This window comes from Rhinopithecus bieti, unplaced genomic scaffold (genome assembly GCF_001698545.2).
Source record: "Rhinopithecus bieti isolate Rb0 unplaced genomic scaffold, ASM169854v2 scaffold_72161, whole genome shotgun sequence".
Taxonomy (NCBI): Eukaryota; Metazoa; Chordata; class Mammalia; order Primates; family Cercopithecidae; genus Rhinopithecus; species Rhinopithecus bieti.
In genome coordinates, this window is record NW_016828382.1 from 2,176,652 (window position 1) to 2,189,961 (window position 13,310).

The following is a 13,310-nucleotide window of genomic DNA, read 5'->3' on the forward strand; positions in this document are numbered from 1 at the left end:
TTTTGAGACGGAGTCTTGCTCTGCCGCCCAGGCTGGAGTGCAGTGGCCGGCTCTCAGCTCACTGCAAGCTCCGCCTCCCGGGTTCACGCCATTCTCCTGTCTCAGCCTCCCGAGTAGCTGGGACTACAGGCGCCCGCCTCGTCGCCCGGCTAGTTTTTTGTATTTTTTTAGTAGAGACGGGGTTTCACCGTATTAGCCACGATGGTCTCGATCTCCTGACCTCATGATCCGCCCGTCTCGGCCTCCCAAAGTGCTGGGATTACAGGCTTGAGCCACCGCGCCCGGCCTCATTTATTCTTCTTAAGACAATTTTAAAAGTAGTATTTTCTATACTGATCCCACACTCCTATCAGTAAACTGTTCAATCAGATACTATCTAATGTGCTATATACCCTATACATCTATTTCCTACACTGACAGACGAAATGGGTTAGGATATGCCCATGGGCACTGATCCAGTATTGTCCCTCCAGAAGCAATGTTTCTGGCCTTGGCCTGCTTGTGTACAAACAATGCAAAACAGCGGCCAAAATTCAAAATTCATAGGCACTCCTAAGTTCATCTATCTAACAAAGGAAAATGCAGGAAAGAAGATATAAGACACTGACTACATTCATTTTTGAATGTATCCACCTTCATTCTAGTTAAAAACATCCTGTTCTATGTTAATTCTGTTTCAAATGAAGACATACCAATATACTCAGTACTCTCACTCGAGAAATATGAATTGGCTTGAAAATAATGAAAGCCCGTTAAGACTATAAAACCATGAAAGATATAGATGAGACAAATATGATCTCTCTCAACAATATAACCTTACCAGAGAATACTAGGAAGAGAGGATGCCCACTGAGGCTAAAATATTTGAGGCTAAAATATTGATGAGGATGATACTGTATGAGGATGATACTGTATGAGCCTGATTTTATTTTATTTTATTTTATTTTATTTTATTTTATTTTATTTTATTTTATTTTATGTTATTTTTGTATAAAAGGATTTTCTTCTTCCTTTTCTTCACCGATACCAAAGTTTCTTCCCATTTCAGAAGAGCACTATTGCTTTTATTGATTATCTTTCCAAAACTCTCTCCAAAACTATTTGTTGGTTTTATTGGAATTTAATTACTTACAAACATAGGTTGTATTCTCAGCTTTCACACAAAACAGAACAAATACCTGCAATTCGCGGTTGTGATTCTCACACAGTAACTGAAGAAATCTCAGTATTGGCTGCATGATGCCAATTGCAGGACTCATTGTCGCTTCCTCTGCAGATTTTTCCTCAGTGTTTCCTGCTTCTGGTCCTGTGCACATAATGTCTATTTCTGGATCCATTTCTCTTCTGTATACACAATATGCTTTGGATGTTGCTGAAGAAGCTTCTGTTAATTGCCCTTTCATTCCCTCTTTTAAATGTAGTGGTGAATCTCTTACTGAAAACAAAGCAGTACTTTTATATTTCTGAGCCAATCTGCTTTTGCTAAATTTTAGGAAAAAAAAACAAAAAAAAAAAAAACAGGCTACCCAAATTCTCTAACAATTGAATTAAAAAATGTAATCTGAAAAAGAGGTGCAACAATTTCCAAAAAGGATTTGAGATAGCACTTAAAAGTTAAACTTGCAGTGGGTCATAAAAAAGATCTCAATGCTTAGCAAATGTTAAAAGGACTCATGTCTTTCTGATATATATATATATTCATATATATAAACTCATATATATATGAGTTTCATAGTCAAGAAGGTAGGAAAATGTAATAAACTTCAAAATGTTAGTGTCTTTATGATTTGTATTTAATACATGGATGATTTTGTTATTCTGAATACCAAGAATCTTTCATTGGAGTTTGGTGTGGTAATTTCTGTTTTTAAAGTTTTATTTTCATGGTCACTTAAAAGATTTGGGGCAGTTTTTCTTTACCATGCATGCCACAGTGAAATCAAACATTTTTCATGTCGTTGGTTGCTTTGCACTGATTATGTCTCATTTAAGTTTAGTCCTGCAGAGCCGTTTTGGGGTCAACCCATGACCAAAATTCTTTATGGATGATCAGAGCCACAGTGGGGATAATTAAACCAACAGAAGAGAGATGACAAATGTTAATGAGATTTAAACGCTATTCCCCTCTTTTCTCTCACTCTGTTCTCCCAAATACCCAAATGCTTCTTTACCTCTCATTCGTGGACCAGATGTCATCAATTCATTGTCATCGTCCCTTTTTTTGCTACCTAAATCTATGGTATTAACTGTCACTGTTGATCTTATTTCTTTCTGAGCAGCCTTCATTCGATCATAGAGAACTTTAAAGAATTTTTCTGACTTTTTTTGTTCATGCAACTGCTGGTAGAAAGAATACTGCAAGAAAACATATTTTAAGACATCAATACCCAAGGGGAGACAAATAGTGTTTTTATGCTTGAAATAAACATAAGCATTATAGGTAAAAGCACATACTTAATACACTACCCATTATTATTTCATAAATTGACAGCCTTTGCCAGTTTCTTGTACTATTTAATGTGTACTAATAATAGTTGGTATTTACTTAGCATTTTCCACTAAACTCCAACATATTTTCATATGCTGTTTAATTTATCCTTACTGGTTATATATTTTAAAAAATGTACAGGGACATTATAAGATGTTGTATGGAAAGAATTCTTTGATTTTTATATTATTATAAAGTCAGGCATTGATTCAACATGTATGTATTGAGTGCCTACTATGTGTCAAGCCCTCTGTTAATAGGGATAGAACAAAAATGGAAACCAACCACAATCCTTGCTCTCATAAGTTTGTAATCTAAAGTGGAAAACAGCCATCAATCCAATGATCACCCTGTATAAACATGAGTTTATGGAAAGTTACAAAGGACTATTTTTCTCTTTATCTAAATTACAGCACATTTTAGAAATTTAGAAAGTGTCACCATGGTAGCCTCACTCATGGAATCTCACTGATAAACAGGTACCAACTTCTTTTGGTCCCTCATTAGCTACATTGTTTTGCATGGGGTCTCAGACAAATCCACCTTAAAATAAATTTAGTCAATAATGAGGCAGAAATGGTTCAGAAACAAAAGTATGATAAAATGTATCTTTGTAAGATGTGGAAATATTCAGCCCTGGGGAGATTTACCCAATTCTTGTCTGCTCAATGCCTTATGGAAGTGTCCAGGAGAAGCAGGAGGAGGTAGGAAAGATAACACATTCCAGGGAAGATAGAATTTGAAGTGGGTGGGGAAATTATAACTTATTACTACCAAGATTATGAGATAGACACAAGACAAGATAAATATCATTTGTAAATTAATAAAGATAGTAACTCCCTAACTATAGTGAATAAAAGAGTTATATAAGCTTGAGGAGAGATAGTATGAAGAAAATATTAGAAAAAATAATTTCCAGATCAAGCAGAACTGGTCCTATTCCAATATAAGAACATTTAAATAGCCAAATTTGGGGAGTTTGCCTCCAGGATATGCTTTCCTTTAGGAATTCCTGGAACCATGACCCACAGGTCTTGGGATCCATAACCGAGACTCTAATGACATCAGGTCTTGAAATGGTTGCCTACCCTGCAATTTTCTCTATGCACAATGTATATACACAGAGTGTCTTATGAAGCCTTAGACGTCAGCTGCACACCTACAAGGGTAAGCTCCTACACAGAAGGCGAGCAACCCTTAAGAAATAAGGCCAAAAAGTCACGGTAACCATCGCAACCACAGTAAAACAGTCAAGCTGGTTTCGTTAATTCAAACAATAAATGCAGCATCCACAGACCTCTACAATCCCATGAATTAAACAGATGATAAAGTCTGAATATTTTCAATATAACGGGGTTAGAAGGTGGAAGGAGTTTCCAATATATTAATGAGGAGTTATGAGAACTTTGTGGCTCTATTAAAACAAAGTTTCATAATTTACGTAGTTCTTCCGTATACATCACTTCATAGATACTTTCAATTCAACAGTGTGATGAATAGAGTGTTCTTAGTTCCAATTTATAGATTCATAAAATGAGGTTTAGTAAAGATGAGTGACTTGCCCAATATTATGTAACTAGTAAGGGGTAGAGCTAGGATTTAAATCTAGATTTTCTGACTCTAAATCACTAAATGTATAAAACAACCTCTTACGATCAAAACACTAGATTATTTACAGAGATAACACCTTTTAAGAACCAGGTATCTACAATGCTTAACAACATGATTATGATTATGATTATGATGATGATGATGATGATGATTATTTTTTGAGATGGTGTCTGGCTCTGTCACCCAGGCTGGAGTGCAGTGGCCGGATCTCAGCTCACTGCAAGCTCCGCTTCCCGGGTTTAGGCCATTCTCCTGCCTCAGCCTCCCGAGTAGCTGGGACTACAGGCGCCCACCACCACACCTGGCTAGTTTTTTGTATTTTTTTAGTAGAGACGGGGTTTCACCGTGTTAGCCAGGATGGTCTCGATCTGTTGACCTCGTGATCCGCCCGTCTCGGCCTCCCAAAGTGCTGGGATTACAGCCACCGTGAACAACACGATTTTTAAAAGGAAAAGTAGGTTTCATATATATTTATATAATCTCAACAAGTAGCATAAGGATTCCTCTCACTAAAGATATGGTTTTTGCTTAGGAAACTACCTCTATTAGCTGCACAGAGTGTAAGAGGAAAGAACCTCCAAGTGTTTTGGAACTAAGGGGGATGGATAAACAGATATGTGTGACAGGTGAGTGGAAGAGGCAGAGAAGGGAAGGGAAGTGAGAATGGAGAAAGACAAGAGCATGATGCAGGGAGAATCCTCAAGTGAAATATCCTAGGGGTGAGGATGGGGATGATTATTCCTAGAAAATAGATGCTTATTGCATCTAAGAGCACAGATCTGGAGCCAGACTGCATGGATTTGAAACCTGGCTCTATCTCTAACTAGCGACGTAAGCTTGGGTCTATCTCAGTTTCTTCTTCAGTAAAATAGGATAACATACCAGTTACCTCGCAGGTTGTTTGAATATTAGCCAAGGTAATACACACAAATCACAAAGAACAATGCCTCGTATTTAGTAGGTATGATTTTTCTTATTGCTATCATTAGGTTCCATGTGAAACTGTAATAGAAGTATCTCCTGTATCCTCCCCTTCAGTTGATCTTTAATAAAGTATAGAACATACATATGTTGACTTAATGTAGTTAGAAAGGAAGAAATTAAGGAAGGGGCTGCAATTCTCAGCATGACAGAAGCAGGGGTGTTAAGAATCTATGTGCTGAGAAAGCAAGACTGTTTCTGGCTAAGAAGACAGTGAGAATGTAAAACCCCCGGGGAACTGGCAAGTGTATTGGGGAGGAGTGTGCTTTAGACTGCTATAGGGCAAGGAATAAGATTTGAGCTAATCTCAACTAGACCTCTTAGAGCCAGGAAAACACAGTTGCCACCTGGGTTATACAACGTGAGACATCCGAGTAGAGGAAGGCTGGTACCTATTGTCATAATCCATCTTAAAAGAAGGTTTTCATATATAAAAGTAACTTAACGCTGCTTCATCAACAAATATTTGTTGAATGGCTATAAAGCACTGTAGACATAAAGAATAGGATATGATCCCCTATACTGAAGAAGTTGCAATTCAATTGGAGAGGCAGGGTGTCATACAAATTACAACCAAACAAAGTAGCACATGCAAAATGCCAAGTGGGTATTAAAGAAACAAGTGCATAGGAGCTGAGATAAGGGAATGGACACCAAATGCCTCAGACAAGCTAGGAAAGACTTTGTGAAGAAGAAAGAATTTGATTAGGACCATACATTCACAGATCCATTCCCTCCTGCACACTGATTGAACCCCAAGATTGGTCCAGACACAAGGGGTACCAAGATGAATAAAATGTAGTTTCAACCTTTAAGGACTTATAATTTACTAGACAGCACCTGATACACACATGAAGAGGCACAAAAAGGTGGCAGAAATGGCCGGGCCCGGTGGCTCACGCCTGTAATCCCAGCATTTTTGGAGGCCAAGACAGGTGGATCACCTGAGGTCAGGAGTTGGAGACCAGCCTGGCCAACAGGATGAAACCCTATCTCTACTAAAAATACAAAAAATTAGCCAGGCATGGCGGTGGGTTCCTGTAATCCCAGCTACTCAGCAGGCTGAGGCAGGAGAATCGCTTGAACCCGGGAGGCGGAAGTTGAAGTGAGCCAAGATTGTACCATTGCACTCCAGACTGGGCAACAAGGGTGAAACTCCATCTCAAAAACAAACAAACAAAAAAAAAGTGGCAGAAATGTCATTAAAGACGTCCACAGGTTATAACAGGGGCATACAGTAAGCAGTAATCAATTCTACCCAGTGAGATACAGAGCCTGAAAAGGCTTCTAGGAGAAATGCATTGAGTTGAATCCTCAAAGAGGAGAAAGCAGCATGAGAAATAACACAACGCATTTGAAGAATAACAAAGAGCTAAGTGTAGCTGATGCACAAGAGGAAGGATGGAGGAGGCAAGAGGGTGGAAGAACAAGGGAAAGTTGGAAAATTTGAAGAGAACAGGAAGGATCTTATGGACTGTAGCAGGGAGTTTGTCTTTATAGGGCAGGTGACAGATTTTAAGCAGAAGAATAGCATGTTTTTGGAAAGGCATCTTTGAAGGCAACATGAAGAATGATTTGGAGAAGGGCAAAACTAGAAGCAGGGACACCTCTTAGAAGACTAGTTGTCACTGTCTGGGAAAGGATAAGGAGGATCTGTAGTGAGAGCTGGAAAAGCAGGGATTGAAAAATAATAGAGTATGGATATGAGGGATATTAAGGGGGTAGAATCACAGAAGTTGGTCATCAGTGGGATGTTCAGGAAGAGAGTAAGTGAGGGTGGAGAAGTTAAGTTCAAGGCTGACCATCATTTCCTGATCAGACAACTGGGTAGATGGAGTGCCAATCACTGAGAGAGGTAATGGCAAAAGCAGCAGTGGGTGTATGGAGAACAACAGCAGATTCCATGTGAGATATGTTGAGCTTAAGGCATTTGTGCACATCCCACTAAATATTCTGGAAGACAGCTGGATACAGAGTTTAGAACATCAGTGAGTTCAGAAGCATCCAAACACAGTAAACATTAAAGGTGTGGAAATGGATGAGGTCAGGCTGGAGAACAAACAGAGTGAGAAGAGAGAGTGCAAAGAAACTTGGGAGATGTCAGGATTCAAGAGTTAAGTAGAGGAAGAAAAACCTTTGCAGAAGGCTAAGAAGAAATGGCAGGAGGTAGAAGACAAGCTGGAGAGGGTGGTGTCCCAAGACCCAGGCAGAAAAGGTTTCAAGAAGAAAGAAAGAGTCACTAGTGGCAAATGCCACAGAAAATCATGTAAAGAAGGACTGAAAAACATTTCGGTTGTGAAGAGATCTTAGGGGAACAACTTGCCGGGAATTTATAAGTAGAAGGTGCAGTTTCCAATGGGAGCTGGCTTATTCCACAGCAATATGAGGATACAAGTAAGCAAAAATAAGTGCGAAGGATGAAGGATGATCCCATCTGGTGACCCTTAGTGGCCTAGAAACAGAAATCTAGAAAAGACTGTAATCCTAAGGATTTCTTCTAGAGATGCCCCCTACCAAAAAAAAAAATAAAAAAATACTGTCACTTCTGTCCACTGAACAAGTCTCTATCTAATGTTATGTGGTTGCCTGGACACTTTCTCTAGAAAGTCCCAGTTGACAGAACTTCCTGGTTTAAGTCTGAATAGTATTTTGTCATGTTCATAAACCACATTTTTAAAAATCATTCATCCACTGATAAGTAAAATAGTGGAATGTAAAAACGCTGAAGTCATAGAAGTAGACAGTGGAACATTGGTCAAAGAGTCCAGTTTCAGTTAAACAGGATGAGTAAGTTTCGGTGTTCTACTGCAAAGTAAGGCAATGATACTCAATAACAATAATATGTTATATATTTCCAAATAGCTGAAAGAATTTTAAATGCTCTCACTACAAGTAAATGATAAATATTTGAAGTGATGGATATGCTAATTATCCTCATTTGATCATTATACAATATATATATATATATCTCAAAGCATCAGATTGTACCCCATAAATATACACAATGATTATTTGTCAATTAAAATTAAATATAATTTTAAAAGTCCCAACTGAACACCTGGTTCAGATAAGATAATTTCCAAGAAAACTCACTCAACTTCCATCACCTCCTTCCTCAACTTTCCGCAGAGGAAATCTATGCTGCAGCTACAGCATCATGAGAATTTTAAACACTTTCTTTTCTCAACTAAGTACTATAGATTTAGTGTCGTTTTGTCACCATGCCACTGCTGCTCTTGAGGCCTTTATTCCTAAAGCCACTGTGAATGGATGTGGTAGATGGTAATATTCCTATTGTTCAACGTATTTGACGGTTAAATGAAGCACAATATCCAAGTTTCAAATTAGACATGGCTTCTGCTGGCCATGAGTTGAGAAAATGGCTTTTAGAATTTCTAATTATATACTTAGTTGTAAGTAGGTAGTTTTCTTTACTGACCAAGGCAAACCTAGAAAGAGCAGGCTACCAAGCAGCAAAACAGACAGCTAGATAGCAGGAATAAATTCCTGTGTTCTAATCCTCGGTAGGGTGGCCATAATTAACAATTTATTGTATATTTTCAAATAGCTAGAAAAGTGAATTTTGAGTGTTCCCAACACAAAAAAATGATAAACGCTTGAGGTGAAGGATGTGCTAATTACCTTGATTTGATCATTACATATTATATACATGTATCAAAATATCACACTGTACCCAATAAATATGTACAATTGTTACTATTTAACCATAATGATAAAAAAAAAAAAAAAAAAAAAAAAACTGGAGGAAAATGTCTGTCATCTGGGAACACTCCCCAGCTCTCCGGCTCATGCAGCACGTTTTGCCTTTGGGTGTAGTCAAGCCTACGGGTCCCATGGCAGAAGTTTCAAAAGAAAACATGTGCCTTCTGGAAATAGTGGCCTAATCTCCTGTGTGCAGGTAAGCATATTGCTCACTGTTGTGGAATTCCTGGAATAATGTCAGAAGGAATTTTCAGAGGAATGTTCTGCTTGACTGAATAAATTGTGAAGCTCTGTAGTTTCTACAGCAAACAAATTTAAGAAAAGTGTGATACATGGATTTTTTTTTTTAGATAGTAATAAGAGCTAAAAGAAACACATCACTTTTCCTTGGTTTCTGTGACAAGTAAACAAGAAATACCAATAATAAATGTAATCCCCATGATTGATGAAAAAGTACCTGTGTTTGTGTATTTCCTCCTTCAAGCAAGGCAATGCCGAGGAAAATGCCTTCCGAAAAAATTCTGTCATTTTTGGTGTTCACTATAACATCGATGACAAGTTCTGATGCACCTTCTTTATCCAGCAGACACTGAATATCTGACATTGATATTCCCATCTTATCTGAATCTTGTCCAGAAAAGCTTCCTGTGATTAGAAAAATAAATAAATAAACCTTAATTGTGCACATTATTAACATGTAGGTTTTCAAATTCTTAAATTTCATTATTTTAATAAAAATATTAATCACTGAGATTTTTCCCTACAAAGTTAAATATAATAGAAGCTTGAGGCTGGGCATGGTGGCTCACGCCTGTAATCCCAGCACTTTGGGACGCCAAGGCTGGCAGATCACTTGAGGTCAGGAGTCCGAGACCAGCCTGGCCAACAGAGTGAAACTTCTGTAAAAACTTCTGTAAAAACACAAAAATTAGCCAGGTGTGGTGGCACATGACTGTAATCCTAGCTACTTGGGAGGCTGAGGCAGGAGAATCGCTTGAACCTGGGAGGCAGAGGTTTCAGTGAGCCAAGACTGCGCCACTGCACTCTAGCCTGGGTAACAGAGCAAGGCTCTGTCTCGGAAAAAAGAAAAAAACAACAACAACAAAACAAACAAACAAACAAAAAAATGCCTGAGTTTAAAAAATCAAAGTTTGTAAAAATAGAACTCTTCATTAAATGTTTGACACATGTGATTAAATGTTTTTCTTAAAACTAGAAAAGAAAACTAGCTTTATTTTGTCCTTAATTTCTATATTAAGAGATTATAACTTAACTATTTTCCAAAGTCAAAAGCAAAGTCAATTCTGATGTTCAAATCTCTTGTTTTATGAACCCCAAATTGTATGAAAGTTTTAATAGTGATTTTAAATGACTCTTTTATGTCTCTGCCATTTCAGTAAAATACGAGAGTAACAATGACATGGAGATGTATCATGAGAATCCTAAAATGAAAAAACAGATGACAGGACTTACCTCCCACCTGTGCAGTTTTGGAGTAGGCTCCTGATAGGTGTCCATTCATGCCAATACTATAATCACCTTTAAAGTATCGATTCAGAAGTATCTTTCTTAATGTGTTACCCTAATAAGAAGAATAACAAAGAGTTAGTTTCCTTTTCTAACAAAAGTGAAAAATGCCAGTAGGCTAAATGCTTTAAAAGCATTTTGTGAATGATGTTGAGGCATGGAAAAATTAACTTTATATCACATAATATTTTCTGAGGCAAAAAATTTACGAGTACATCCAATAAAACAATAATTTTGCTTCTCATAATAAATAAACAGGATGGGAGAAGCTTTTTGGAGGTGATGAACAGGTTCATGGCAGATATTGTGCTGGTGGTTTCATAGTGTATACTTATCTCCAAACTCATCAAGATGAAGACATTAAATATGTACAGCTTTTTGTATGCCAATTAATCATAACTCAATAAACAGTTTTAAATATAATTTTATTCTGTCAAAAATAAAAAAGAAGAGTGTGTTCAATAGAATGCACTAGAAAAATCACAAATGCTATAAATTTAAGATTGCTTCAAAAGCTGTAGCTTGCAGAGTTGGGGAGTATCAGTCACCTAAAGAAGACTCAGAATAATAAATACCCTAAGAATTGGAAAGCAAAGGGCTTAGGTAGAGGAATTTAGTCAGAAGAGCAAGAAAAGAGTTGGGAACAGAGCAGGTACTCAAAAAATTAACCTTGATAAAACAGACTGAATTATATTTAAACTCCAAAATGCTTTACTCAGAAGACTGTGGGCAAAAGACAGTGTATTCCTTTACAAATTACATAATCCAAAACTTCCTAAGTCTTCAATTTTGTACTCATTACAGGACATTTTTACAATAATACATTTTGTAATATAATTGCTTACATGTACATAAGAAACACAGATAACTCCAAACCTTCTCTTTTATTGGTGATTATTATTTTAATAAAAGGAGTGATTTAAAAGCATTATTTAAGGAATACTTGTTTAAACTATTTACATTAACACAACTTCAGAGGTGTTATTCCCACCTTGCAGGTAAGGTAAGGAAACTGTGGCCCAAGAGCTTAGGTAATTGGCTGCAGATCATGCAGCTAACAGGTGACCGAGCAACACCTGACTCAACTCTTGGCTACAAAATCCAGCCATTTCTTCATGTCATGCTGCATCCAACCTTCATGCTGTGACATGTAGCTCTCATTGCCCCTTCACTTTCTCATATTTTGGTTATTCTTTCTGAAGTTCTTTAGGTATTATTCTCAGTTCTTTTGTTGTGCTCCTCTTCTGTTTGGCAATTTCATCTTATCCTCAGTTACACAATCACTTCTGCTGATCTGCCTGCCAAATGTGTTTCCTCCAGCCTGGACCTTGCTTTCCTAAGCTTCTCACTCTGTTTCCATTTAGATTTCCTTACCTGTGTCTTGAGGTTCCACTGGAAGCTCAAACTCAATTTTTCAGAACACAGTATTCCTTCTCTTTCAAATGTTTTCCCCTTAATTTTAATTTCTTTTAAGAAGATCACACCCATTCTCGTCATTTAAGCTCCAAATTTAAGGAATCACCTACTACGCCCCCACCCCAACTTGACAATGATTTGAAATGTCAAATGACATGAAATCCTGCCCGTTCTACCTTTTCAGCTGTAGCTTCCAATAGTGCCTTCTTAAATTATATTTTAACCAAATTCAACCATGTGATCATTTCTCTCTCTCTCTTTTTTTTTTTGAGAAGAGTCTCGCTCTGTCGTCCAGGCTGGCATGCGGTGGCGCGATCTTGGCTCACTGCAAGCTCTACCTCCTGGCTTCACGCCATCCTCCTGCCTCAGACTCCCGAGTAGCTGGGACTACAGGCGTCCACCACCACACCTGGCTAATTTTTTGTATTTTTAGTAGAGACGGGGTTTCACCGTGTTAGCCAGGATGGTCTCGATCTCCTGACATCGTGATCCACCCGCCTCGGCCTCCTAAAGTGCTGGGATTACAGGCGTGAGTCACTGTGCCTGCAGAGCCTTCTATGTCTTTCCTTTCCTCCTATTATATTCATTGCCTGAAATGATCTTCCTCCATCTTACTTATGAACCAGTCCTATCTTCCCTCTCCATTCTACAATATTCATTAGGTGCCAATTGTTTTAGGCACCATTTTAAGTCAATAAGACATAACCCTCCCCTCAAAGAGTTCACAATGAGATGAGTGCCATAATAGAAACATCTACCAAGTCTTCTGGAAGCATAAGAGGAGCCATTGACTCTGAGGAGGCTCTACATGGCATAGCCTGTCTACTAACTTACGTGATCATCAGACAGACCTGTCTTGTGCACAGTTAACACTCAACTAACACGTCCTAAATGTCACAGTGCCAAGAATCTTTACTTATTTATTTATTTATTTTGAGATGGAGTCTCGCTCTGTTGCCCAGTGTGTACAGTGGTATACAGTGGAGTACAGTGGTGCAATCTCAGCTCACTGCAATCTCCACCTCCCTGGTTCAAGCAATTCCCCTGCCTCAGCTACTCAGGAATTACACCATGCCTGGCTAATCTTTTTTTTTTTTTTTTTTTTTTTGTTTTTAGTGGAGACTGGTTTCACCATGTTGGCCAGACTGGTCTCAAACACCTGACCTCAGGCAATCTGGCTGCCTCGGCCTCCCAAAGTACTGGGATTACAAGCATAAGCCACCACGCCCGGCCAGTGCCAAGAATTCTAACAGACACTGGGAGTGTCTGGAGTTTGCTTATCCTTATAACAACTTTTATTTATTGGTACTTAAATTCTTAGAACTCAGACATTTATTATTGCTTCCTGTTTCATGTTTTCTTTCTTTAAGACCTCTTCATAATGGGGTGTACTAAGTAAAAGTGGTGACTAGCTTCAAAAGAAATAGTGAAGTGTAACAACTTATTCTACCAACGAATACAACTCTACTATCCACTATCCCTTATAAAACTTAAATACAGCACCTAGAAGAAACATAAGAAACGAAAATAGTCCTTACTTTTTCTTTTTTTTTTTTTTTTTTTT

General features: G+C 38.0%; 1 protein-coding gene across 1 annotated transcript in view; it reads right to left on the reverse strand.

Annotated features, from left to right (window-relative positions):
* Window positions 1–13,310, reverse strand: part of ITPR2 (inositol 1,4,5-trisphosphate receptor type 2) — a 516,873-nt gene that overhangs the window by 150,797 nt on the left and 352,766 nt on the right. Inside the window, 4 exon segments of the mRNA XM_017864487.1 lie at window positions 1,179–1,435; window positions 2,172–2,355; window positions 9,261–9,448; window positions 10,277–10,385. Coding sequence (XP_017719976.1) covers window positions 1,179–1,435; window positions 2,172–2,355; window positions 9,261–9,448; window positions 10,277–10,385 — 738 coding nt within the window.